The sequence below is a fragment of the Lepidochelys olivacea genome (assembly GCF_965140295.1).
Source record: "Lepidochelys olivacea isolate rLepOli2 genome assembly, chromosome: 8".
Lineage (NCBI taxonomy): Eukaryota > Metazoa > Chordata > Testudines > Cheloniidae > Lepidochelys > Lepidochelys olivacea.
This window is the reverse complement of record NC_140418.1, coordinates 89,085,410-89,110,769: the sequence shown is the minus strand read 5'-3', so window position 1 is coordinate 89,110,769 and position 25,360 is coordinate 89,085,410. Positions and strand designations below refer to the sequence as shown.

Genomic DNA, 25,360 nt, shown 5'->3' with positions numbered 1-25,360 from the left:
AGTGCTCTGTATTGTAAGGTACTGATCACACTTGATGTCTGTTGGAGTTGAGGGTGCTCCGTACTTTGTAAGAGAGGGACCCTAGATACTGATGATATTTTTGTTTAGCACCAGCTGTTTCCTGAGTTCTGTACAATGCACAAAAATATAGATGCTCCCTGCTCTGAAGTGTTTGCACTCTAAAAGCAGGCACACAGAAGATGGAGCACATTAGAAAATTCCTAGGTGGGGCTACCTCCTGTAATAATTATAAGCCCCTTATAAACACTGGAGAAGAATTGGATTTTTAGGATGGATTTCCCTGAGGAGAGGGGGTGGCTTGGGGGACTGGGATAAAGAGGATGTTCCACACATTGGGAGTGGGGGGTGGGGGAGGGCGCAGCATGGAACATACTATGCAGATAGAAGTGAGAGAAACTTAAAACCATTGTCATTTAACAGTACCCAGTGATGACCATACTACTATGGGGTAAGGTGGAATTCTGAACATGTTGTATATATGGTCATTAAACGAGGTCTTCCTTCATTTTGCTGGGTTTTTGAAGATACATCCTCTTTTCCCTGATAGCTGTGTGTTGGCTTTTGTGTGTGTGTTTAACTGACCACTGATCTTGTAGCATGTGATCAGTCAGCATATGTCTGATCTCCTTGATAATGCTGCTGTGGGAAGCCACCCTACAAGAATGTGGGATGCAGAATGCCTTGCATGACTTTTAAAGGGCCAGCAGTTGGGAAGATTACCATTGGTGGAGGGCAAGTTTGACAGTTTGGGTTTGTATAAGTCCCTTCCCTACTCATTTCAGCCACATCCTTGTGTTCTCCTGACCTGTGCTAAAATAAATCTCTCTCCAAACTCAGAACAGGCCTTTCTGCCACTCCATTCCAAATCCTTTGGTGATATTCTTTTCAGTTACCTGGTCTGCTAGGCTCCCAGTTAGCTGGGCATTCAGGTTCCACTTGCTTTGGGATGCTCTCAGATCAGAGCTGTCCCCGAATGTGTTGTCTTTCTATTCCTGGGAAGTCCTGGAAGCTGTAGGATTTGAATACAGCAGCAGGGACTGCTGGTTCTGCTCAAACACAAAAATGGAGGCCTGTTGGGGGTCATAATAGAAGAAGATGGAGAGGTCCTGGCCTCAGCCATCTAAACCTTAAAAAAAAAATCGGGATGGAGGGGGAGGTTGGGGACAGGGATTTGGCTTCTGATCCTTATTTGAGACGCATGATTGGGTTGGTTCTTTTTGTTCCAAACTAGTTGGCTAGTCTCTAATTTTTAACCCTTTCAGTAGCTCATTAAGGAAACACACGTACATGCTTACCCATGTCTGTTATGCATATCTATTTTTTAGTTTCTCCTTCTGCTTTACTTTTAAGTAGAGTGGTGTTAGTTGGATATGTTCCAGAGCTATAAAATGATTTGATGGCAGAACATTTTTTTAAGGTAAAGAATTCTGTAGTTCTGCAACTATAATTGGATTTTGCAAATGTGGGATTACATTCAGTTACGTGTTGATTAGTGAAATTCTGCTGCATATACTTGGTGCAGAAAGTGGTATAGAAGTGCAGTGGAATTCAAGGGATCCTGAATGTTTCAGGAACAAATATCGTCCATTTTAAAATTCTTACATCTAGAACATCAACAGTTGTTGCTTCTCTAACTACTTAAAACATTAATATGGATAAATACAAGTTATAATTCTGTTCCGTTAGAATTTCTGCAGTCCTGTTAGATAATTTCCATTAAATAATTCCCTTCTTGTAGGGCAATAAGTTTTTGGTTTTTTTTTTTAACGGGCTGAAGTGGAAAATTTTCAAACACAGGTGCCTCAAATTAGTCTCCTAAATCCAATTTTAGACTCCTAAGTACAAGTGGCTTAATTTTCCAAAGTACTGAAATTGGTGTCCAAGATTTTAAAAAAGCAGAATCTAACTTTTGACCCAAGATTTTATGTAACATGGGGCAAATTTTTCATTTCATTTTCAAATGTCCATGTTTTTAAACCAAGCCAGTGTTAGATTCTTAAGGCAAATTATTCTGTTTTAAATGGAAAAATGAAAAACCAAGCACCCCATCCTAGTATATAGTTAGAAAATTAGACAGTACAATGCCAAACAGAATGTGCTTTCAAGTATTCTGTACAACTTGTTAACAACAGTCCTGAAAGAACCAATGTATGTATCCTTACTCTTAGGTCTTTTCTATTTAGAGGTATTGGTAAATCTTAGTTTAGGGGTTGAAGGAGTTTTAAAGATATTTTTTGCACAATACACTATAAAATGTGCTTTTGTAGAATATCAGTTATTGCTGAACTTATCCTGGTATGTTAAATTTTCTTTGTTACATCAAAATAGTATGTCAAGTGTTCTGTTAAGTACTCAATCCCATTCCTTTTCATTAAGTTGTAGCAAGTTGATCTTCGCAGCAAGGTGACAGGGATCAATGACAAAATGAAACATTTGAGCTTCGCAGTTAGCTACTTAAAATTTGTCTTTTATGGTAACTATATTTTTTAAATAATTTTTTTAAATGGATTCTTTAAGGCTCCCCAGAGACCTTATAACATTCTGCCCTTTCCCCATTCTGGTCCTCACTCTTGTTTAATGATTGGATGCCATCTTACAATAATAGGCAATGAAATTAAAATTAAAAGAATTGTGCAAAGTTTGTCCCCATCATTGTAAACTACTTCTGCCAAGGACTCTTTGTTTTTTTTTGTTTTTTTTTTGAAGCCATTCAGGTATTCGTTCAGACTCTGTTATCTTAAATGTCATCTTTGTTAACCTCAGCCTCTGTTTCAGCTGCATAACCAGGATTGGATAGAACCTCATTGTAATTTTGTAACAAAGATCATAAAGGAAAAAATCCAAAGTAAAACTTGAATATATCATGTATTCAGCATCAAGTATGGAGTCCAATCTTACAAACCATTACTGCTCACCACAGTGCCTACTGCAGTTATTTCTATCCCCTTCATACTACCGCACTTACAATGAGAAAAACTCAATCTCTCCAGCTATAAAACAGGATAAATTCTTCCCAGTCAGTTATGTCCTGGCCACCATACTAGCAAATAATGCTGGCTGAAAACATTTTTTTAAAGCTGTTTCCCCTCCCATTCACCCACCCTCTCAGTGGTTTGGACAGTGCTATTGTTTTAAATGTTCAGTGAATTCTAAGAAAATGTCTCTCTCTCCTGTCTTGCATTTACAGTCTTTCATGTAAATCCATGAAGATGTCTGAAATAACAAATGTCTTATACCAATGATAATGCTTGAGAAAAGCAGGCCTACTGCACAGTACATATAAAAATAGTTTCCTTACTACAGGAAATATATTAGTAAATGTCAATTACTGAAATTTCTTTTTCCCTTATCCAAAAAACAAGTGACTATATCAACATTATGAATTTAAAACATTCAGAGGTAGAGAAGAGAGACTTGCATACAAATAACCAGAAGAGAAATCAGGGGCTAAGGGAAGAGATTGTGAAAGTTAAACTGAAAAAATATTGTAAAGCTATCGGTAGTCGCCTCTCATAGTAATTCGCTGCAATAAACAGAAGTACAAAGTAACCACTTGCTACCAAACTGTCAGCATGTAATTTACAGACATGATACTGGTGTTCAAGAGAGAAGATTTAAAACTTCTGATACTTTAAATATAAAAATAACATTTTTCACCATGGAGCCAATTTTAGCCTCTGATTTTGTGTTCAGAAAATCACACCAACAAAGTCTGCATTACCATGTATACGTGCAAATTTAGAGCTTGGTATGAAGTCAGCTCAAACCAGAACTTTCATACTGTAATTCCACAGCAGATCATTGAGTTTTGGGTTTTACTATGGCCTTCTTGGTTATCAGCTGTAACTTACTCTTCCACACTGCCACGATTATAGATTGACTTGCAATGCGGTAGCTGTGAATGTGAGTTGGAAGCTGGATCAGTGTTTGTTTGCTTGATAGCACGCAGTGCGCTGTGCAGAGTTTGGTGTTGAGAGAGCAGTTTGAGTTTAATCTTGTATTTATAGCCTGTGTTTATTTCAGGTTCTTCATCTCCGGCTCGTCCAGCGACTCCACTGGCTGCTTGCAGCAGCACCACCCCACCACCTCCTCCACCTCGGCCCCCATCTCGGCCAAAACTGCCTCCAGGGAAGCCTGGAGTTGGCGATGTGGTATGTTCGCCCTCTTCATAACCCCTAATGAGAAAGGGATCTCAGAATGAATCAGGAATTTCCTGTTTGTTTCCAGTCTGATAAAACAAGTTAATAGAACTGAGCAAGTAATTCATAGCAAATAATTGAGTCTGCAAATGGTCCCTGACCAGTTCAGTTTTCTATAATTTATTCATCATTGGAAATTACACACGGGAGAATTTCTGTGAATGATTCTTGATCTGCTGATGGCTTGCTAACAGTTCACTGTGAGTATTCAGTATGTGCAGTATGGGCTGTTTGCTAGTTTTGATTGGACGCAGTAGACTGCCCGTTCCCTGTTTTGGATAAACCCCAACTCTTAGAATCAGGATTTTTGGTGCAAATACTCATGTTTATCAATTCAAGATTCACTTTCCTAACATATTTTCTAACATTGCCTTAAAATATGCTAGTTGTTGAAACATTCCTGCCACTAAATTTGTTCACTAGACTGGTTGCAGAAAGCCGAAACAAAAGGGACACCAGTGCAGCTAAAGTGAATTATTTTTGAGTTAATATTTTTTTCCAGTTAATAATTGAGTCCTACAGGTTAAAAACCAAGAGTATCCTGCAGCAAAGTGTAGATTTAAATAATGGAAGATGGCACGCTCGTGCACACATTTTACATGTCCTAAAACTTCCTTTCATCTGAAAATCCTCAGAAATAATGATGTGATTATAATAGGTTGTGGCTCTTGTGCCAACAGAATTAGCAAGTATTCTAGTTTGCATGGGACTTAGTATCATTCTACAGTAGTTTGCTTAAGTGTCTTGTCATAGGAACACTGGGAAATCCTGCTTGGCTGATGAGGAGGGGAAAGATGTGTTCTAGTCTTGGTGGTATATCACACCACAATAATTATCCTGTGTCCCCATTTTTAAATGCTGTATAAATAAGAACAAAATGTATCATTAAAATGGTATGATTAGTAATACTGTAAAATATTGCTACGAACCTTCTCTATATTAATGCATTGTGGAATTAAGGCCCATTCCTGAAAGCACTATGCATGTAGAACTCTTAGTACTGTTTAGAACTCTACTAGCCAGTGAGAGTTTTGCCTGCAGAAGGATTCCAGAATCATGCCCTGAAAAAATGATTTTCTTTCTTTCTTTGGATTTATATGTATATCTTTTCATCACAGTGGGTTGGCTCCTCTAGGACCTAATGCACACTTACTGCTTCAAGTGGGTTATCACAAGGTTTAATGTGTGTGAATCCAGCCACAAGTGGTAACTCATTAAATAATTACTTTGTGTGATATTTACCCATAACATATCATCCATCCTGCATTTTCTAGTCTTAAATTGCCATCTTGTAGTTACATGGTGTTGCAGGGTCTGAAGCAAACGCTGGGCCTTCCGTGTCTAGAATTCTCTCCTCTCGCTCCTGTTTGTTTTAAAATTTTATAGCACTGTCAAGTTTTTGAAAATTGTAAAAATATTTTGTGGCCCGAGAGGATAAAACAGACTTAGACTTACAAGACAGAATTTTACACCGATTTTCCGAGACCCTATCTTCTTTAAAGCCTCATTTGTATTAAGATCCACATTATTTACTGTGCGTGACACAAGGATCCCAGAAGAAGGTATTAAGATTACTGGTGTATATAAAGCCTTATGTCTTGTGTTTATATTTGGTGTAAATGTTACAGTATGTATATTTTTAATCTTGCGTTATTTTGTGTTTTTCTACAGTCCAGGCCTTTTAGCCCTCCTATTCACTCATCCAGTCCTCCTCCGGTAGCACCTTTAGCCCGTGCTGAAAGTACTTCTTCCATATCATCCACCAATTCCTTGAGTGCAGCCACTACTCCCACAGTTGGTAAAAACCACAGGTTTCTTTTGTAATCTTTTATAGAGTTGAATGGCTTTTTTAAAAACTTGAGTTTCTGAAACCCTCTACTTTGTTATATCATTTTCTAAATTTTTGCTTTCATGTTCATATTCTTTTAAAGCAGTTTAAGTGAAAGAGTAATCCAGGTATGAAATATTAAACTGATACCCAGCATATACATGAGTTTTCTTGTTCTGTTGGATATAAAAGTGTGTTAAGAGTATGGGTATTTGGTAACAGTAGAAGATATCACCAATGAAGTATGGTGTTAGTATTAATCGATATCTGTAAACTTAGTCAAAAGAAGAATGGGAACATTTTTCTTTTCCTTTTTGGCGGAAGGTGGATTAGGGGGAGCCAAGATTTGAAATTGGATGGTGGCATCCTGGAAACAATTACTCCTAAACCGTGTTGAGTTTTCAATCTGATATTTGCCTTTAAACTAATAGATAGCAAAACTTTGGGGTCTTGCAAAACCTTTGAACTTTTCAAAACAATTAGGGTTTCTGATACATCTTACAACTTGGAAAATTGGTGCAGTTTCCTTCTAGAGGAAACTAAAACACTCTTTAAAAACTTGATTCACTTGCTAAGTAGATAAGGTAACATTTTCTGGAGTGGGAAAAAATAAATACAAAAAATATTGTAAGGCTGACAGTCCTAGGTTTGGATGTTTTGAATCATGGCTTTCTTCCTGTGGGGCTCCTCCCTTCTCTTTCTTGATACAGGAATCTCTTTTATTCTCTCTGTCTCTGCCTCTTTCTCATTTACGAGGTTTTTTGCTCCGTATCCTCTTATGGACTCTTATCTGCTGCAGACTCCAGGTCTCTTTCCCCCCCCCCCCCTCATATTCCCTCTGTCTTCATCAAGACACCTCTCTCTCGCTTCTGTAGATCTTCAGTCCCTTCTTTGTTCCAGGTGTTCTCCTCATTTTCCATTGTTTTTGCCCCTTATCTCTGTCCCACTGTCATTGCTGCTATCTGACTGAACCACGTCTTGCCAGTTCTCCTACTGCTTGCTTCTTACATTCTCCATTTTCTTTCAGGACCATTTTCAGTTCAATTACTATATGAGATTTGCTTCGTGGGGGAAGGGGACTTGCACTACCACTGAAATTGTTTTTCCTGGCTAGTCTGAAGTAACCAGTGTAGCTCTCCCAAATGGAAGCCAATTTGCTATTGTTAAATGTTCAAACCCAGGACATCTGAAAATCAAAATTAATTAACTCAAGTGTGTGTGTTGTCCCCACTTTGATATTGAATGGCATTACGTTTGGAGAGCCTTGAAGTATAGTATTAACAAACAGTCTTTATTCCTAATACAAAGAGAGGATTTTAGGAATTGTTTTTGTTTGTTGAAAATGGAGGTGGTTTGAGTCTGAAACCTAGATTCAACCTTTCTTCTCAAACATGAAGAAAGTCTAGATCTGAATGTTTGCAGTTTGCACCTGTCTCTGGCTAAAACCCAAGAGCATTTTCATTTCTTTATGTATTGTTTGCTGTAGCTTTGATTTATTGTGTCTCCGTTCTACCATTTTTTCATTTTCCCGTGCCTTCTTTACATTTGTATCCTCTGTTCCCATTTCCAGGTGGTCACCATTACAGCAGTAGCATATCCCTGAAATAAATGCATTTCAACCAGTCCAAATTAGGATGTATTTTCCTCTAATGCACAGAGGACTGTGTTCAGCAAGGATCCATACTCTGTATTTGCTAAATGTCATGAGGACTAAATGGCAAAAAATGTGAGATTTGTAATTCTCATATAGCATCTCTGAAATTGGTATTCATTAACATAGGTTTTCATTTAATATTTGGATCCTTATCAGTGAGCACACTTTGAAAATAGAATAGCAGATAGCAGAAAGAAAGCAAGTGTAAATAAAGAACACGCTGATTTGTGTTTCAGATATGCTATGAAAAGTTTGAATGAAATTTAGATGAGTCTCCAGGCAGGTCTAACTGTTGAGATAAATATGCCATGTTTTGCCAACACTTCAGCATTCGTGTTATCACTGGGATTGAACAATCTTTTCCAATGTAAGAAAAATAAAAATGCTTCCCCTCCTTAATCATATTGAATTCCTTTCTACCTATTTAATTTCCTGGACATATATATTTTGTCAGTGGAAGGAAAATCTCTCTGCTTCTCTCATACATGATTTTCATTCCATTCCTTCAGTCAGTATAGAATGTACCAGGAGGAGAACACAAGACAATGTTGCAAAAATACTTCCTTTAAGGTTCTAGCACAAAAAAGCAGCTACTGGTATTTAGTTACCCTTTTCATTGTTGGATTGTACTTTTGGGGGATGAAAGCAATACTAGTTGAGGTGAAGGTTACAGCTTTGAGCATCAGATCAAGGTTATTGGGGTAGAACTTTGGTATAAGTGAATTACTCTGAGTGATAGGTGAACTGCAAAAGGTTCAGAGGTTTGATCAGAGCAGCATCCAAAAATGAGATGCTTATTATGATAATCACTGAACTATCTAAACTTCTTTTGTTTAATTGTTAATCTCACAAGAAGTAGGTAGCTTTTGTCTGAATAAGGGGTTTAAGATCTGATCTTCCTAATTATACTGAGATAGTTCCCACATCAAGATAATAAATTAAATTTTTCTTGTGCAGTAGGAGCACACAGTACAATTACCTTAAAAATGAGAGAGCCTGCACAACTGCATATCACAAGATCTATGGAATGTTCTATGCGTGCCATCTTGAATTTGTTCCTTCAGGAAATTAATCCCTGTGGCGGCTGCTTAAGCTTTTAAAGAGTTGGTTTTTTTCAGTTTTATTGGATGTAGGCAATGCTTCCAATAAACAATATTTAAATTGCTTTGAAGATGCACCCTTTTAAAAGCTACCTAAGTGACCCTGGGCACCGACACTTCATCTGGAGCAAATTGAAAATTGTGGCTCCTATATTGCCCTACAAAATTCCACTCTGTCTTGTAGGATTTCCACACTTTTGAAGAGGTAGCAGTGCAGGGAAGCTGCTTCCTTTTTGGTAAAGCAAGTGCAGAAGGTACAGTTCTGTCATGACTCCTCCCTCCCTTACCCCTCCCATTTTTTCTAATGGCCCCTGTGTATGTTGGATCTCTAATTTGAAAGAAGTAATATTTTTGCATGAGGAAGTATACATACTAGAAAGGACAAGTCTAATTCCTTCCAGAGGGGCTCACTCAGCCAGTTGCAGTATATCTCTACATACCATGACATCATTACAGGGTTCCTATTTTAACACAGATGAGTTATTACTGAATAAATTCTTCAATGCACTAGCCACAGACAGGCTTTCTTTAGCATCAGGAATGAATGTCTTCTCCCTTCATCTTTTTAGTAAACAAGTGTATTTATTGTAGCCATTAACAGGACAGCCATGCACTCCATTTCACATTCTAGTTCCTTTGTGTCCACATGAACCCTCTTCCTGAGTAGTGTTGGCGTGTGGGAGCATATTCCTCAGATATATCTTTGATTTGCCAAAGTCCCCCTTCATTTGTCCATGTCACAAGCCATGTGGGAGTGCTTACTGCTTTCTCCCAGAAGCAGAGTGGTTCTGAGGGGTGATTGAAGTTACCAGTTCATTTAAAATCGAAATGTATCCTTGTCATGTTACCTGGAAGTGTGCACAGATGTTAGCAGAGAAGGCAGAGGTAGGCGGTTTTTTGAGAGGTATCAGCTGTTCCGAAGCCTGGGCAAACTTTCATGGATTATTGTGTTATCATTTCATATAGAGGTAATTCAAGGGCCACTCAGAAACTAACAGCAACCCACCCCATGTGTAGTGGGGCAGTTGCCCCACTCCCACAGAATTGGGGTTAAAGGCAGCCCTGGAGAGGGCTGCAGCTGGGAAATGGAGTGAGAACAGCTGGGGGAAGCTGTGGGGAAGCAACCACAGCTGTGGCCAGCTCAATTAGGGCCCAGCTGGCCCTATAAGAGGGCTGAGGGCCAGAAGCTGCTGAGGAACATACAGTACCTGAAGTAGAGCAGCGCTGGGGAAGGGCGAGGGAGCTGGGGAGCTCCAGCCTGGTAAAACCCCAGGCTGCAGGCCTTGGTGAAGGCCTACAAAGGTACTGGGGCTGCAGAGGGGCAGCCCACAGATAGGCAAAGGCAGCAGGTCCTAACCCCTTGCCAGTGATGAGTGGCCACTAGACTGCAGTCTGCCCCAGTGAGCAGGGGCTAGATGATGACTGGCAGTAGCCACTGAGGTAAGGTGTGTCTAGAGGGCTGGGGGTTCCCTGGGAGGGGAAACCCAGAGTGGGGGTCCTGTTGGGGCAGAACCCCAGGGAAAAAGGCACCAGGGTACGGGAGGGACACGGGGCCAGCAGCAGGCGAGACACCGGCCTGCAGAGGGCGCTCCAGTGCTGGTGAAGAGCTAATTCCCTGGACGACCAGCAGGAGGCGCCGCATCAGTGAGCATTGCCCCGCTACACCAGGATTCCTCAATGTAATAGAAAGGTTAATGTGTGACTCTCTCTATGTCTGCTGAATATGCCATTGGCTGCTTCCATTTTAACCTGATGTTGATTTTTTGCTACAAATTAATGGGGTCAGAGGCCGCGGGTAGGCCTATGCTAAAGCAAATAAAGTTGTATGTTTTTGCTGCCAAAAGAGTGTTGAATAAGAACATAAGAATGGCCATACTGGGTCATTTGAATGGTCTGTCTAACCCAGTATCCTGTCTTCTGATAGTGGACACTGTCGGACGCTTCAGAGGGAACGAACAGAGCAGAGCAATTTTCAAGTGATTGTCCAGTCCCAGCTTGTGGCAGTCAGAGGTTTAGGGATGTCCAGAGCATAAGCTTGCGTCCCTGACCATCTTGGCTAATAGCCATTGATGGACCTATGCCTATCCTCCATGAACTTATCTAATTATTGTTTTTTAGCCCGGTTGTGCTTTTGGCCTTCACAACTTCCCCTGGCAATGAGGTCCACAGGTTGACTGTGTATTGTGTGAAGTAGTACTTCCTTTAAGCTGCGGCAGAGAGGCAAGCAAACAGTGGTTGGCTTAAGGCAGCTTTGTGTCATTAAAAGAAAAGAGCAGTAGTTGTGGAACATTCGTAGCTCAGAGCCTACATTAGCAGTGACTCATAGTCAAAACTACATCTGACCACTCCTGAACTAGCCTCTTAGAAAGGGATCTCTGTACTTATATTTGACAACCCCACAGGTTTACCTTGTGGCACAGTAAGTGGTCTTGTCTTTTTTTATATTTTTTTGAATTTTTTTTAAGCGTATTGGACTTGCATTGTGTTGAGGCACAGATGTACTGGCTGCTCTTTAGACTTATATAGTCATAAAAAAGACATTCCCTGATCATTTGTCTGTCCATTTGAAATACGTATCTGTGCCTCAAGTCCAAATATAGTAATGAACAGAGCTTTTAACTATCTCCACTGTGCTGTTAGAGATTTGTTTCCGAGTTGCAAAGATTATACCATTTGATGGACCTTATCCAAAAGAATATTGAACAGAATGATTTTATTTGTCTGTTCTTGTGATTTGGTTTTTTCTTTGTTGTTGCTTCTGCAGTTTGAATAACACAAGAAAAAGACTCCATCGTTTTTATTTCAGTGACCTTCAAATTATTTTTCTCATTTAAATTCTTATGTTTTGTTGATATAGTACACTGCTTGATTTCATTTGGGATTTGTGTTTTCATTCTTTTGTCTTTTACGTTTCTTTTGCTCATGGTATCAGAAGATGATGCTTTTATTGACAAACTGCCCTCGTTTGAAAGGCGCTGTGAAACGCCTGCAGGTACTGTATTAGCAGAGTGGTTTCAAGAAATCTGGATTAAAACTCCCAAGCCATTGTCTCATAAAAATGCCTATAAAACTTACGGACATGCTTTCTCCTCAACCACCATGAATGTCCAGTGCATATGACACGTTTTAAAATGGAACTTGTACCACAAAAAATAGCAGCACATTGCATGACAGTTTCTCAGTGACCAAAAAGATTGAGAGAGGGGATATGCTACTGTTTTGTGAATTTAAATTGAAGGAATAAATTTAACTGCTCAAAAATACATTTTCTAATTATTTGAATAGTACGTAATATCTATGATGTTTGTTCTCCAATACTTTCAAGGTGGTGTGAGTCCAGGTAAACTGGTAATTCTGGAGGGAAGGGGACAAAATTCAGTTAGACACTTTCTACTCCAGGTGCTGCACCTGGAATTTTATGTCCTAAAATACAATTTTAAAATATACATACATTTTACAATAAAAATATTTTTAACACCAACAGACAATGCAAAGTACAGCATGCTGCCCAATACAGTTTGCTAATCCTATTTAAGCACCATAGAGACACCACTGGAGATGAAGAGCATAATGCAAGTGACGAAGTTTGTCAAAACAAGTGCAGTTAAATATACTAACCCAGCCTGCATGAACAGGAAGCCTCTTCTACTCCATTCATAGGCAACTACTATCAAGCGGGCAAAAACACCCCTCCATCTAGTCTTCCATAGCTTGCTTTTTGCTTTCTGTTTTCTAAACCAAAAAACAGAGTTAAACACCATCCCCCTTTTCCTTGCACGTTAACGGCTTGCAGTGCCTCTTCCCTCCCCCATAGTGAGATAAGTTACCTGCTCTGTGACTCACACTGTGTCCTTCTCTCTCCCTCTCCTTAACCTTTCCCATCCCGCTTCAACTCCTGGCCATACAGAGAATGAACAGCCTTCCCTCGTTTGGTTTGACAGAGGAAAGTTTTATTTGACTTTTGAAGGTAAGTAGTACATAGCATATCAGCTTGTAACTTACTCCCCTTTGCTCTTACTATTTAAGTCCTATGGTTTACTTCAAAAGTTCCCTTCTAACTTTTTGTATGAAAATGCTATGGCTACTTAGATGACATCATATCACAAGTTCAACGAGGATCATTTAAATTTGATTTGTGCATTTGTCTCCCTTCAATTACTTTTTTTAAAGGACAAAAAGAGACTATTCTTATGTAAATTAAGAATATATTCTACAGAACAAAATCACTTATATTGCCAAGGAACTTGACTCTGTCAACCAGGGCTTCTTTTTACACTCTTCTGCAAACCACGTGGTACACTAAATGTATCGCTACACAATATGATAACTGAAACCTAAATTACTATTTTATTTTCTATTGGCCTTTACCCTCTTCTGGGTGATTTAACTAGCATTAGCCCACTGCCCATTTTAAACTTCCTAGAAAACCTGTGACATACTTAAGGTATTTTGGAGAGTAATGTGAAAATAACATCTGTATGATTATCTTGAGGGTGCTACTCATCATTTTGTAAAAGTAGGAAATCAGGAAATGTGCCCTACAGCTGCTGTACAAAATTCATCTGCATAATCCCAGCATTGTATCTAATTAATTTTCAGTCAGTCGATAAAATTGAGTTATCCTTCTGAATTAATGAGCTGTCCAATTAGTCTGTTCACTTTGAATTACACGTAACCTTTACCAACTCTTGTATTATAGTGGAGTCTGTAAAGTCTGTTCCTTATAAATTCTTGTTTTCAGAGATTTATTTAAGTCAATTTTAAAAACTCACTTGAGGCTAAAAATGCAATCATCTATCCTGGAAACAAATTAAAACACAATCTGTTTGACCTTTAAGTTTTAAGTGTGTGCAAAAGAAAAAAAGTCCACTTTACTGGTCTGGGTGGTTTACGTGAGTTTATTGCTAATAAGAATTACTAGGTTGACAGCACTGGAGACTGAAGTCGTCTGTGTATAAAGAGAATAGGCACCGTGGGCAAAAGTAGTGCAAGCTGCCCCTCCCCACTAAGGACCTCGAACTTGACCTAGGGGGACTAACTTTAAGAGGTGAAAGAGTAATTGAGTCTCCATGCCCATTCAGCGTTTAGCCTGCCATTAGAGATGACTAGACAAATCTGATCGTGGCTTAGTGAATTGGGCACCTGTCTAATAGAGATTGGACTGAGACCATCAATTTTCCCATAGGCAGCAGATTAGCTATCAAATGGTGGTAACTGTAGGACGCTAGCAACTTAGACAGATGGTGTATCTATGGCTAATTTGAATAGAACAGGAGTGAGTAATCCTCTGGGCCATCCAGTTCCTCTGCTTTTTGATATTGAAAAAGTTTTGGCTGAGTTATTAACATTGGAAAATCAGCTGCTGTTTACCCATCGTACCTGTTTTACAGTAAGGCTGTAAAATACCTGTACTACAAGTCTTATGGTCTATTTGCCTACTTGGATGAGGGGAGTCTTAGTGCTTTTAAATTGTGCTGCAGAGATGTGAGGCTTATGTTGTGGTGTTTAGGGAAGTATATAGATTATATTTTAACATTACTTCTTGAGCTAGAATATGGATCAGGGAGATGGGCAAGGAGGGATAAAATCTGATTCCTAACTTATGGCAATCTTCTCAAAATTTCCAGGGTTTTAAAATAAAATTTATATAGTACTTATACACAGTATTTGGGAGGAGTTATAGTCCTCTCTCAGCATTTTAGAGGTGGGTATATTCTATCCAGGACTGAGTCCAGTTCAGGAGCTCTAAGGTAGGCAAAGGGTGGTAGACAGACAATGGACAGTGCTTCAATAATCTCAGTAAATCAATTTGATTTTAAATAAAACCATGAGTATCATTCTTACAATCTTTTCATCTGAATATCCATTGGAAGAGGCCAAGGTTAAACTCCCTTAGGGTTTTACAAAATCTGTGATGGAATTATTACTTTCCTTCTGGTCATTGACTTTATCCCAAAGGTTGTCGTATCAGTGGATCTGAGAGATCTGGCATCTTATTCTATAGTTGTTTCCAACTGTTTGGATTAGAAGATATCCAGAGTGAAGATGTGCCAAGTCTTGTTTCTTAATTTAGAATCCTTGAAAAAAGGATAATAAGGAGGAGGCAAATCATAGGAGTCTCATCACTGTCTTGCTATCTGAAGTCTTCTATGATTGTGCTTATGTTTACTGCTAGTTGCTTCTTTGGATGCCCTAATTGTTAAACAGATCTTTTCATCATCAAAGAGCCAGGTGATTTGAGGGACTTACTACTTTTTTTGTTTGTAGATAACTTAGAAAGTTTTCCTCTGAATCAGAACCAAAAAAGCATTCTCTTTCTTTTCCCTCTAGTAAAAGTTTCCCAAACAGAAAACTCTTTGGCTTCTGTATGTACTATTTCAGGTTTCTTCTGTACTAACTCTATTATGGGTAAACAATCCTAGAATTTGCTTTCATCACTCAGCATTTAGATTGTTGAATACATCAGCTGGCTTTCAGCATTTTCTATTATTAGAGTTATAGCTGCCAAGAATTTCCTTTGAGCTGCTAATATCTTGAATAATCTGACATGGCTCAACTGAGGTAAAGTGCCCATATTCCATCTCCTACCAGATATTTTTCTTAGGCTTCATTTAATGAAGTTGTTGCCAATATAATGCCAAACTGGTTCTGAAACAAGGAGGTTGTCTTGGAACAGAGTATGCAAGAACTGGGGTATGGGTTACCCTCTTGACTAAGATCAAGTGCAGTATACAATCACTAGACCACTGGTAAAAATTCGGGCAGACTGATTATCAAACATTTGAACAGATCATCCCTAAATTGCACAGAAAAAGGTTTTTGATAATTGTGATCTCTTAGCCTTGATGTTTAATGACATTCTTACTCTAGGTAACAGTTCTGTACTGGGAAAGGGAATGGACACAATACCCTGATGGGACTTTCTTGATTGGTTTCTATGATAAAAACAGTTACTCTCTTCTCTTATATGAAGACTGACTACACAGTTCTAAGGTGTATATTCTACCATTATCATTATTTATTTAATCCCAATTAGTTTATTTTCCCCCACTTTCATTCTGAACCTTCAGTATTGCAACAGTTTTTATAATCTGATTTTTGTGTGCTTTCTTATAATATTCCAACAGACTTTAACTTGTAAAAATTCATTGAAAGAGAAACATAAAATTGTAAAAACGAAGAATATTATTGCTGTCACAAATGCTATATATGTGGATCAGTGTAATCTCCTAATTGGTTTATGGAGACCACATCATCTGTTTTTTTCCCTTAATAGTACAAAAACAAGGGGATAGCCAGTGAAATGGAAAGGCCATGCATTTAAACCTGCATTTACACAAATCTAAAGCCAGAATGTTAAAACCACTGCCAACTGACAGGGTTTAGGAAGAAATTTCCCTGTGGGCAGGTTATTTCATAATTGTCCATAACAGGAGTATCTGGCATCTTCTTTCAAAGCATTTGGTATTGGCCGCTGTTGGAGAAAGGATACCAAGCTAGGTGTACTAAGTTAGAGAGTGAAGAAGAAAATCCTGTACCTAGCTCCCTCTTTGGATAGACATGTCTGTAGATGCAAAAGAATTACATATTCCTTCAAAAGTTAATTGTTTCTAACATTCATTAAATTGGCTCAGTAATCACCAGATTAGAATGCAATATATGACTCAGCCAAGTATGTTGGGCCATCTCATTTTGAGATAATACATTGGCCATTGTAGACACAGCGGATGTGTAGGCTTGAAGATTCACATTTTAAAGAGCATGGCAGAGTTCTATTGTTAGAAGTTAAGTACTGCCGCCAATCCTATACACACACAACCATTCAGTTACTCAGGTAGTCATGTCTGTTGGAGCTGTTCTGACCAGTTGACAGTTTGCTAAATATCATCTGCCTCTGTTCAGAATAGTCAGATCGTGTTTACTGAGAGAAATTTCCCTCTGTTTCATCGACAAAGCTAGATGTGGCCCGGTCATGGAGTTGGGTTTCACCGGGATTCGTGTCAGAAGAGACAGTTGGGATTTCTTCTCTGGAGTGATTTGGTAGATTTTCTCACCTTGGTTCTGAATGTGCTGGGGGGAACCATAGTCTGTGGTCTGTGAGGTGGACCTATACTCCTTGTGGCTTGTGAAAGCAAGTGAGGTATTGGGTCTACTGATGTTAAACAGAGTTGGCTTGCTCAATCTGTGTGAGGCAGAAGTGTGCTTTGGTTCCCCAGATATCCTCAGAAGGCCTTCAGCAGGTAGGCCCTAAGATTCTGCTCTGTCTCCTAGACTCTTGTTCAGTTTCCTATCAGCAATCCCCTTCCTCAAAGAGAGGGTGTTGGTGGCATGGATGGAGGGGCTTTGTAGGTATGATAGTACTACCTTAGGCAGTATTGTATTTTGCCAGAGATTCTCTGCTGGTTGTCAATAGGAAAAGCACGTGCAAATGGTATACCCATCCCCCCCAGTCCTTGATTCACTCCTTCTCAAACTAATAGGGTGGCAATGTCTCAGCAGCAGCTGACCCACCCTTGTTCACCCCACCCCTGTTCTACATGCAGATCCCCAATGGGTAATCTGGACCTTCTTGTATATCTTGATGAGTACATGCTAGAAAAATTGTGAGACAATAATACAGGTTGTTTGAAATGAATACAGTTGAATAAAGCAATTGCACTTCTACATATTATAGCTCTAATTTTGCAATATTCCTTTATCTATCCCTAAGTTTTGGAGTCCAGATTTATTTTTGGATTTGACCTATGAGTTGTTCTACAATGGTATAAAAGGAGATCTACAGCATTTGGAATTTGTTAGCACTATTAACTCAGTGAATGATACACCAGAAAAATGGATTTCTTGCTAAAGATTGTCAGCTACTGTAGATTTGGGAATCAGGTGATATATGAAAGGGTTCTGCATGATTTTGTTCTGATGTTATGCCATCTCAATGTTTGTTCAAAGTTGATTATATTGAACTATCCCGTCTGGGGACAGTATATGTTCAAAAGTATATATTCCAGTATTCCAGCAATTGCAAACAGTGGTGCGGCTCAGTCATTCTTACCTATGTGTCATGAAAGCCCATTTTCAGTACCACTTACAATGTAGCTACCAAAGTTGCAGTTGTTGAAGGTTTGAATGTTTCTTTTTGCTAGTGTAGACAAGACTAGGGGTACAGGGAGAGGGAAGAAACATGTCCGATTCTTTTGGAACTTGTATGGTGGCTGGAATACTCATTGGATGTGTGTTGACTAGATAGGGAACATGGTCTTCTGATTAAGGCTCAGGAATTGGTGTTGGGACATCTGGGTTCTGTTTCTGCCTGTGTCATGGATTTCTTGTGTGACCTTGGCCTAGTCCTCTGAGCATCAGTTTCCTTATTGTAGAATGTGAAATAACAATATTTAACCCTCAGAACACCTCTGTGAGGTAGTTAACTCATTAATGTTTGTAAAGTGCTTGGAGACCTGTTATATCAATTTAGATGGAATATATTAGTCCCAAAAGTTAAAGGTGTTAATATGACCCTGTCACTGTCCAACATTAAACAGTGTTAAACAAGTTTCAGGGTTTGGTACATAGGGACTTTAGCCTGCTTAGTTCCATGGGAAATACACCACTACTAAATCTTTGTGACCCTTTATTAAAGATACAGAAAAGAAGGAAAAACAGTTAAAATGTTTGAAATGTAAAGTATTAAATAAGACTTTCATTTTAATAGCAGCCCTTGTCCCTTTAGATCAGGGGTCGGCAACCTTTCAGAAGGGGTGTGCCGAGTCTTCATTTATTCACTTTAATTTAAGGTTTCGTGTGCCAGTGACACATTTTAACGTTTTTTAGAGGGTCTCTCTCTATAAGTCTATATATTATATAACTCAGCTATTGTTCTATGTAAAGTAAACAGGGTCTTCAAAATGTTTAAGAAACTTCATTTAAAATTAAATTAAAATGCTGATCTTATGCCGCCGGCCCGCTCAGCCCGCTGCCATCCTGGGTTCTGTTCACCTTGGCTGGCAGCAGGCTGAGCGGGGCCTTTGCGGCCGGGACCCCGGCTGGCAAGGGGTTGGCAGCCAGAACCCCAGACTGGCAGTGGGGCTGGGGCCGGCGACCAGCACCCCAGACCGGCAGTGGGCTGAGCGGCTTAGCCTGCTGCCACTCAGCCCGCTGACGGTCTGGGGTCCCAGCCCTGCCCCCATAGAGTGGGTACCTACCTTCTCCCTGGTTCTAGCCCATTCTCTTCCTCTGTCTCTGCACTGAGCTGAGGATGGGAGTGCACTGAGCACAGGGGTGGGTGTGAAGGAGCAGGCTGGAGGTTGGGGTGCAGGGTCTGGCCAGGAGCTAGTATGAGGGAGGGGGGTCATGGTTGGGGCAGGAGGTTTGGGGGTGGAGCACTTACCTGGGAAGCTCCCATTTGGTGCAAGGGGTGCAGATGGGAATGTGGGGGGGTGGGGGGGTGCAGGAGCTCCCATATGGTGCTCAGGGTGGGGGGTGGGAATGTTAGGGGTGCAGGAGTCAGGGCAATGGGTGTGGGGGGGCTGGGTATGTGTGGAGGGTGCTGGAATTAGGGCTGGGGTTGTGGGGGGGTGCAGGGGTCGGGAGGAGGCTGGTGTGTGGGGCGTGCAGAGGTCAGGGCAGAGCGCTGGGTGTGTGTGAGGGGGTGGAAGGGTCAGGGCAGGAGGCTGGGGGTGCTGGAGTCAAGGCTGGGGGTGTGTGGCAGGGTGCAGGGGTCAGGGCAGAGGGCTGGGTGTGTGGGCTGGGGTCATGAAGGTGCTCCCAGCCTGAGCGGCTCACAGTAGGGGGCTGGAGGGGATATGCACTGATTTCACCCCACGGCCCTGTCCCCACCTCGTCTCTGCCTCCTCCCTGGAGCAGCAAGTGCGCTGCGGCTCCGCTTCTCCCCCTCCCTTGCAAGGGCCATCAGCTGATCGGCAGCAGGGAGGGAGAGGAGGAGGGGCAGGAACCCAGCAGGCTGGGGGAAGAGGCGGGGGAGGAGGAACTTGCTTGCTCTGCTACAGCAACCGGCAGGACCAAGTTTCTTCACCCTGCTGGGGGGCACCGGAGAAAAGTGGTCTGGGGCAGGCAAGATTTTTAATGGCACGCTGCAGCCTGCCAGGGTCCCGGCCTGGGTTCGGCAGCAGGCTGAGCGGGGCCAGTGGCTGGGACCCAGCAGGCAGCAGCGTGCCATTAAAAATTGGCTCGCGTGCCATAGGTTGCTGACCCCTGCTTTAGATGGAGAGAATGTTTAGAATGGGAGAGGGGGAACCTCGTCTGACAGTCTCTTCAATGACCATAAAGATGGTCCTTTGGGGGGAAAAGAGAAAAGTTAGTTGAGCTGGGCTGGAGCTGTTGCTGTTGTTAAAGACCAGTTCTGTTTCCTAGAAGGCAAAATGAGACAAAACACCCAAAAGGGAAAAGAAAAGAACAACAAAGATAGAAGCTGTATTTTCTGTCTCTGGTGTTGACTCTCACTTGCAGCCTTGCTTCTGGAAAAACCCAGACTGTGCACACAGTCTGATCAGCTCATCTGAGACCTGGCAAGCTTGTGCTGGCGTCCGGCTATTCAAGATGTTGCTTTTAGCTGTCTTTCCTGTTCACAGGCTTACAGCAATGTCCCCCCCCAAAAAACCCAAACAAACAAAAACAGTTTTGGCCAGCTAATCCCTACTCTTATTAGAAAGAAGGAAACGAGAGAGAGAGAGATAAGAACTAGGGAAGGGAGAGACAAAGTCTCACATCCAGATGGTGTTTGGGATCGAGCTGGTGAAGGTGGCTCTCGCTCTGGTCTGGTCAAGACCTCTCTCAGGATTAGAATGAAGAAGGTCCAGGGTCCCAGCAGATGGTGGGGGTGAAGCTCACTGCTTCCCCTTCTTTCAGTCTACAGTGTCATGATAGCCTCTGTGCATTCGTATTTTCCCCCCTCCAACTCTCCCTTTTTTTTTTAAGAACCCCAAAAGGTACTGATGGGCATAATAGTCTATCCCCTTGTTATTTTGTCCACCGATTAGGCCTGATTTCTAACACACCAGTTTTGGTTCATTAATTTCCAGTCCCACACTTTCCTTGTTTACCATGATCTTAACACGGTCCTTGAGTTACATCAGTAGGCCGTTTTGGTTGGATTAATTCAGTCTTTCTGTGTTCCTTTATCGATCGACATGTGATGTTATACTTTATAAACTGGTGCTCATTTTTTACAGCTGAGCTCACAATTAGGTAAATTTGTTGGCCCAATTATTACAACAGATGCTTAGATGAAAGGTGCTGTGTTGTGTAAGTACAAAGTTTTATTATTTCGTATCCAAGGTAGTTAGACCAGCTGTCATTTTTAAATGTTTATTTCTCCCTGAGTGCTACAGAAAGTTTGTAATACAGTTTTGTTATGAAACTGGCATGCTAAATTGCAGATGTACACCAGCATTTTTTAAAGCAACATTTACTACTGGCAGCATTTTATGCTAAGATGTGTAGCATCTACCACCACTGCTGTGATAAAATCAAATACCATGGCATAGTAAGTGCTTGTTCTGTGGTGCCTGCCATGCTGCCATCAGTCTAACGTGGTTTCATTCCAGGAAGCAATATATCTAAATAAAGAATTTTTTTTGTCACTTCCACATATGAAGTATAGCATCAAAACAGGGAAAGAGGAGGAATGTTAAAATAGATTGCATTGGTTGGATAAGACAACTGGCAAAAGACCAGATTTGGCTTTTGTCTAATATAAAACCTAATTTAACCTGGCCTAAAAACCCAGATGCATCATTTCCTCTGTGTACCCAAGGGATGGTTAGAGATGCATTAAAGTCCAGAGTTACACTCAAGTTCAGGATTTTTTAAAAAGCAATTGGATAACCTAGCAAGTTGTTTCAAGCGATTGGAAATTGATCTACCAAACTGATGGTGCTTAATATGATTTACATCACTAATTTGCCTTTGTAAATTACCATGTATTCCATGGATTACTGAAAAATGTAGCAAGGTAACATAGGCAGAGTTTTATAATTTGGGCAGTAAGCTGAAGGAAAGCCACAAAAGGCAATAAATAAAAATGCAGTTTTGATACAGACGTGACAAAATCAATGCTTGGATCATCATCTGCACAAAAAAGTTATATAAAAAAATCAACAAAGGTGTTGGATACCTCTATGTTAAAGGAGAAAGAATAGACTAGACTTTTTTTAAAAAGTAGCAGTAATTCATCATTCACAGTGGAGGTTTTTAATTGGGGAAAATGCACCATGAATTTAAAAACAGGTACTTTCTGTCCTCCTTGAATTTATAGCAATAAAATGAAAAACTACACTGTTATTTAGTACAATAGTTGGGTCTTTGATAAAATTAAATGGTTAAATCATATTAAAAGAATTAAAGGAGGCACTGAACTTGAAAAATTCACAGGCTACATTTGCTGCTATATAGATTCAATTTATACTGTATGTTAATCCATTAATTTTTTTAAAATTTGCCTAGTTTAATAAATCTCAGTGACCCAAATGCTGGTCCAGAATAAGGCAATTTCTCATTATGGTATTTCACTTGATATTCTCTGTGCAATGACTATAATCTACCCTATCTAGGTCATTTAATTTAGTATGCATAGGTTCAATTGCTATGCTGCTTCTCAGTAAATTGATAAGGAAAGCCAAGGGACAAAAGAGAAATCTACAGCCAGCAGTTAAGAACAACAAGAAGGAGATTTTAAAATATATTAGGAACAAAAAGAATCCTGACAATGTTATTGGTCCATTACTAGATGGAAATGGTAGAACTAGCAATAATAATGCAGAAAGGGCAGAAATGTGCAATAAATGTTTCTGTTCTCTATCTGGGGAAAAAACATACCATAGTCTCATCATATGGTGAAGACAGCACTCTTTCCATTCCACTAGTCTCTCTAGAGGATATTAAACATAAGCTACTAAAAGTGGACATTTTTTAAATCACCAGGTCCAGATAACTTGTATCCAAGAGTTTTAAAAGAGCTGGCTGAGGAGCTGGCTGGACCTTAATGTTGATTTTCCATATGTCTTGGAGCACTGGTGATGTTCCAAAAGGGCAAACAGGATGACCCAGATAATCAGATATCAGAGGGGTAGCCATGTTAGTCAGTATCCACAAAAACAACAAGGAGTCCAGTGGCACCTTAAAGACTAACAGATTTATTTGGGCATAAGCTTTCATGGGTAAAAGTGGGGTTTTTACCCATGAAAGCTTATTCCCAAATAAATCTGCCAGATAATCAAGTCAGCCTGATATCCGTTCCGGGCAAGATAATGGAGTGTCTGAAACAGGACTCAGTTAATAAGAATTTAAGGGAGGGTAATGTAATGAATGCAAATCAACATGAGTTTATGCATATATTTTTATGAGACTCCAAGTTTGGTTGATAAAGCTAAAATACTGTATTATTGACATAATATACTGTAAGGCAATTGACTTGGTACCACACAACATTTTCAGTTAAAAATTAGAATGAAATAAAATTAACATGACACAGATTAAATAGATTAAAAACTAGCTAACTGTTAGGTCTCAAAATAGGGAACAAAGGTAAGCAGCAGGATACGGACCCTGGACTTCAGGAAAGCAGACTTCGACTCCCTCAGGGAATGGATGGCCAGGATCCCCTGGGGGACTAACTTGAAGGGGAAAGGAGTCCAGGAGAGCTGGCTGTATTTCAAGGAATCCCTGTTGAGGTTACAGGGACAAACCATCCCGATGAGTCGAAAGAATAGTAAATATGGCAGGCGACCAACTTGGCTTAATGGTGAAATCCTAGCGGATCTTAAACATAAAAAAGAAGCTTACAAGAAGTGGAAGGTTGGACATATGACCAGGGAAGAGTATAAAAATATTGCTCGGGCATGTAGGAATGTTATCAGGAGGGCCAAATCGCACCTGGAGCTGCAGCTAGCCAGAGATGTCAAGAGTAACAAGAAGGGTTTCTTCAGGTATGTTGGCAACAAGAAGAAAGCCAAGGAATGTGTGGGCCCCTTACTGAATGAGGGAGGCAACCTAGTGACAGAGGATGTGGAAAAAGCTAATGTACTCAATGCTTTTTTTGCCTCTGTTTTCACTAACAAGGTCAGCTCCCAGACTGCTGCGCTGGGCATCACAAAATGCGGAAGAGATGGCCAGCCCTCTGTGGAGATAGAGGCGGTTAGGGACTATTTAGAAAAGCTGGACGTGCACAAGTCCATGGGGCCGGACGAGTTGCATCCGAGAGTGCTGAAGGAATTGGCGGCTGTGATTGCAGAGCCACTGGCCATTATCTTTGAAAACTCGTGGCGAACCGGGGAAGTCCCGGATGACTGGAAAAAGGCTAATGTAGTGCCAATCTTTAAAAAAGGGAAGAAGGAAGATCCTGGGAACTACAGGCCAGTCAGCCTCACCTCAGTCCCTGGAAAAATCATGGAGCAGGTCCTCAAAGAATCAATCCTGAAGCACTTGCATGAGAGGAAAGTGATCAGGAACAGCCAGCATGGATTCACCAAGGGAAGGTCATGCCTGACTAATCTAATCGCCTTTTATGATGAGATTACTGGTTCTGTGGATGAAGGGAAAGCAGTGGATGTATTGTTTCTTGACTTTAGCAAAGCTTTTGACACGGTCTCCCATAGTATTCTTGTCAGCAAGTTAAGGAAGTATGGGCTGGATGAATGCACTATAAGGTGGGTAGAAAGCTGGCTAAATTGTCGGGCTCAACGGGTAGTGATCAATGGCTCCATGTCTAGTTGGCAGCCGGTATCAAGTGGAGTGCCCCAAGGGTCGGTCCTGGGGCCGGTTTTATTCAATATCTTCATAAATGATCTGGAGGATGGTGTGGATTGCACTCTCAGCAAATTTGCGGATGATACTAAACTGGGAGGAGTGGTAGATACGCTGGAGGGGAGGGATAGGATACAGAAGGACCTAGACCAATTGGAAGATTGGGCCAAAAGGAATCTGATGAGGTTCAATAAGGATAAGTGCAGGGTCCTGCACTTAGGACGGAAGAACCCAATGCACAGCTACAGACTAGGGACCGAATGGCTAGGCAGCAGTTCTGCGGAAAAGGACCTAGGGGTGACAGTGGACGAGAAGCTGGATATGAGTCAGCAGTGTGCCCTTGTTGCCAAGAAGGCCAATGGCATTTTGGGATGTATAAGTAGGGGCATAGCGAGCAGATCGAGGGACGTGATCGTTCCCCTCTATTCGACATTGGTGAGGCCTCATCTGGAGTACTGTGTCCAGTTTTGGGCCCCACACTTCAAGAAGGATGTGGATAAATTGGAGAGAGTCCAGCGAAGGGCAACAAAAATGATTAGGGGACTGGAACACATGAGTTATGAGGAGAGGCTGAGGGAGCTGGGATTGTTTAGCCTGCAGAAGAGAAGAATGAGGGGGGATTTGATAGCTGCTTTCAACTACCTGAAAGGGGGTTCCAAAGAGGATGGCTCTAGACTGTTCTCAATGGTAGCAGATGACAGAACGAGGAGTAATGGTCTCAAGTTGCAGTGGGGGAGGTTTAGATTGGATATTAGGAAAAACTTTTTCACTAAGAGGGTGGTGAAACACTGGAATGCGTTACCTA

The 25,360-nt window shown here is 40.8% G+C and overlaps 1 protein-coding gene across 1 annotated transcript in view; it reads left to right on the top strand.

Moving 5' to 3' along the window:
* SGIP1 (SH3GL interacting endocytic adaptor 1) overlaps window positions 1–25,360 on the top strand; it is a 166,113-nt gene that overhangs the window by 113,419 nt on the left and 27,334 nt on the right. The window contains exons 15-18 of the mRNA XM_084637122.1: window positions 4,045–4,172; window positions 5,892–6,018; window positions 11,735–11,794; window positions 12,710–12,769. Coding sequence (XP_084493248.1) covers window positions 4,045–4,172; window positions 5,892–6,018; window positions 11,735–11,794; window positions 12,710–12,769 — 375 coding nt within the window. The remainder of the gene's footprint in view (window positions 1–4,044; window positions 4,173–5,891; window positions 6,019–11,734; window positions 11,795–12,709; window positions 12,770–25,360) is intronic.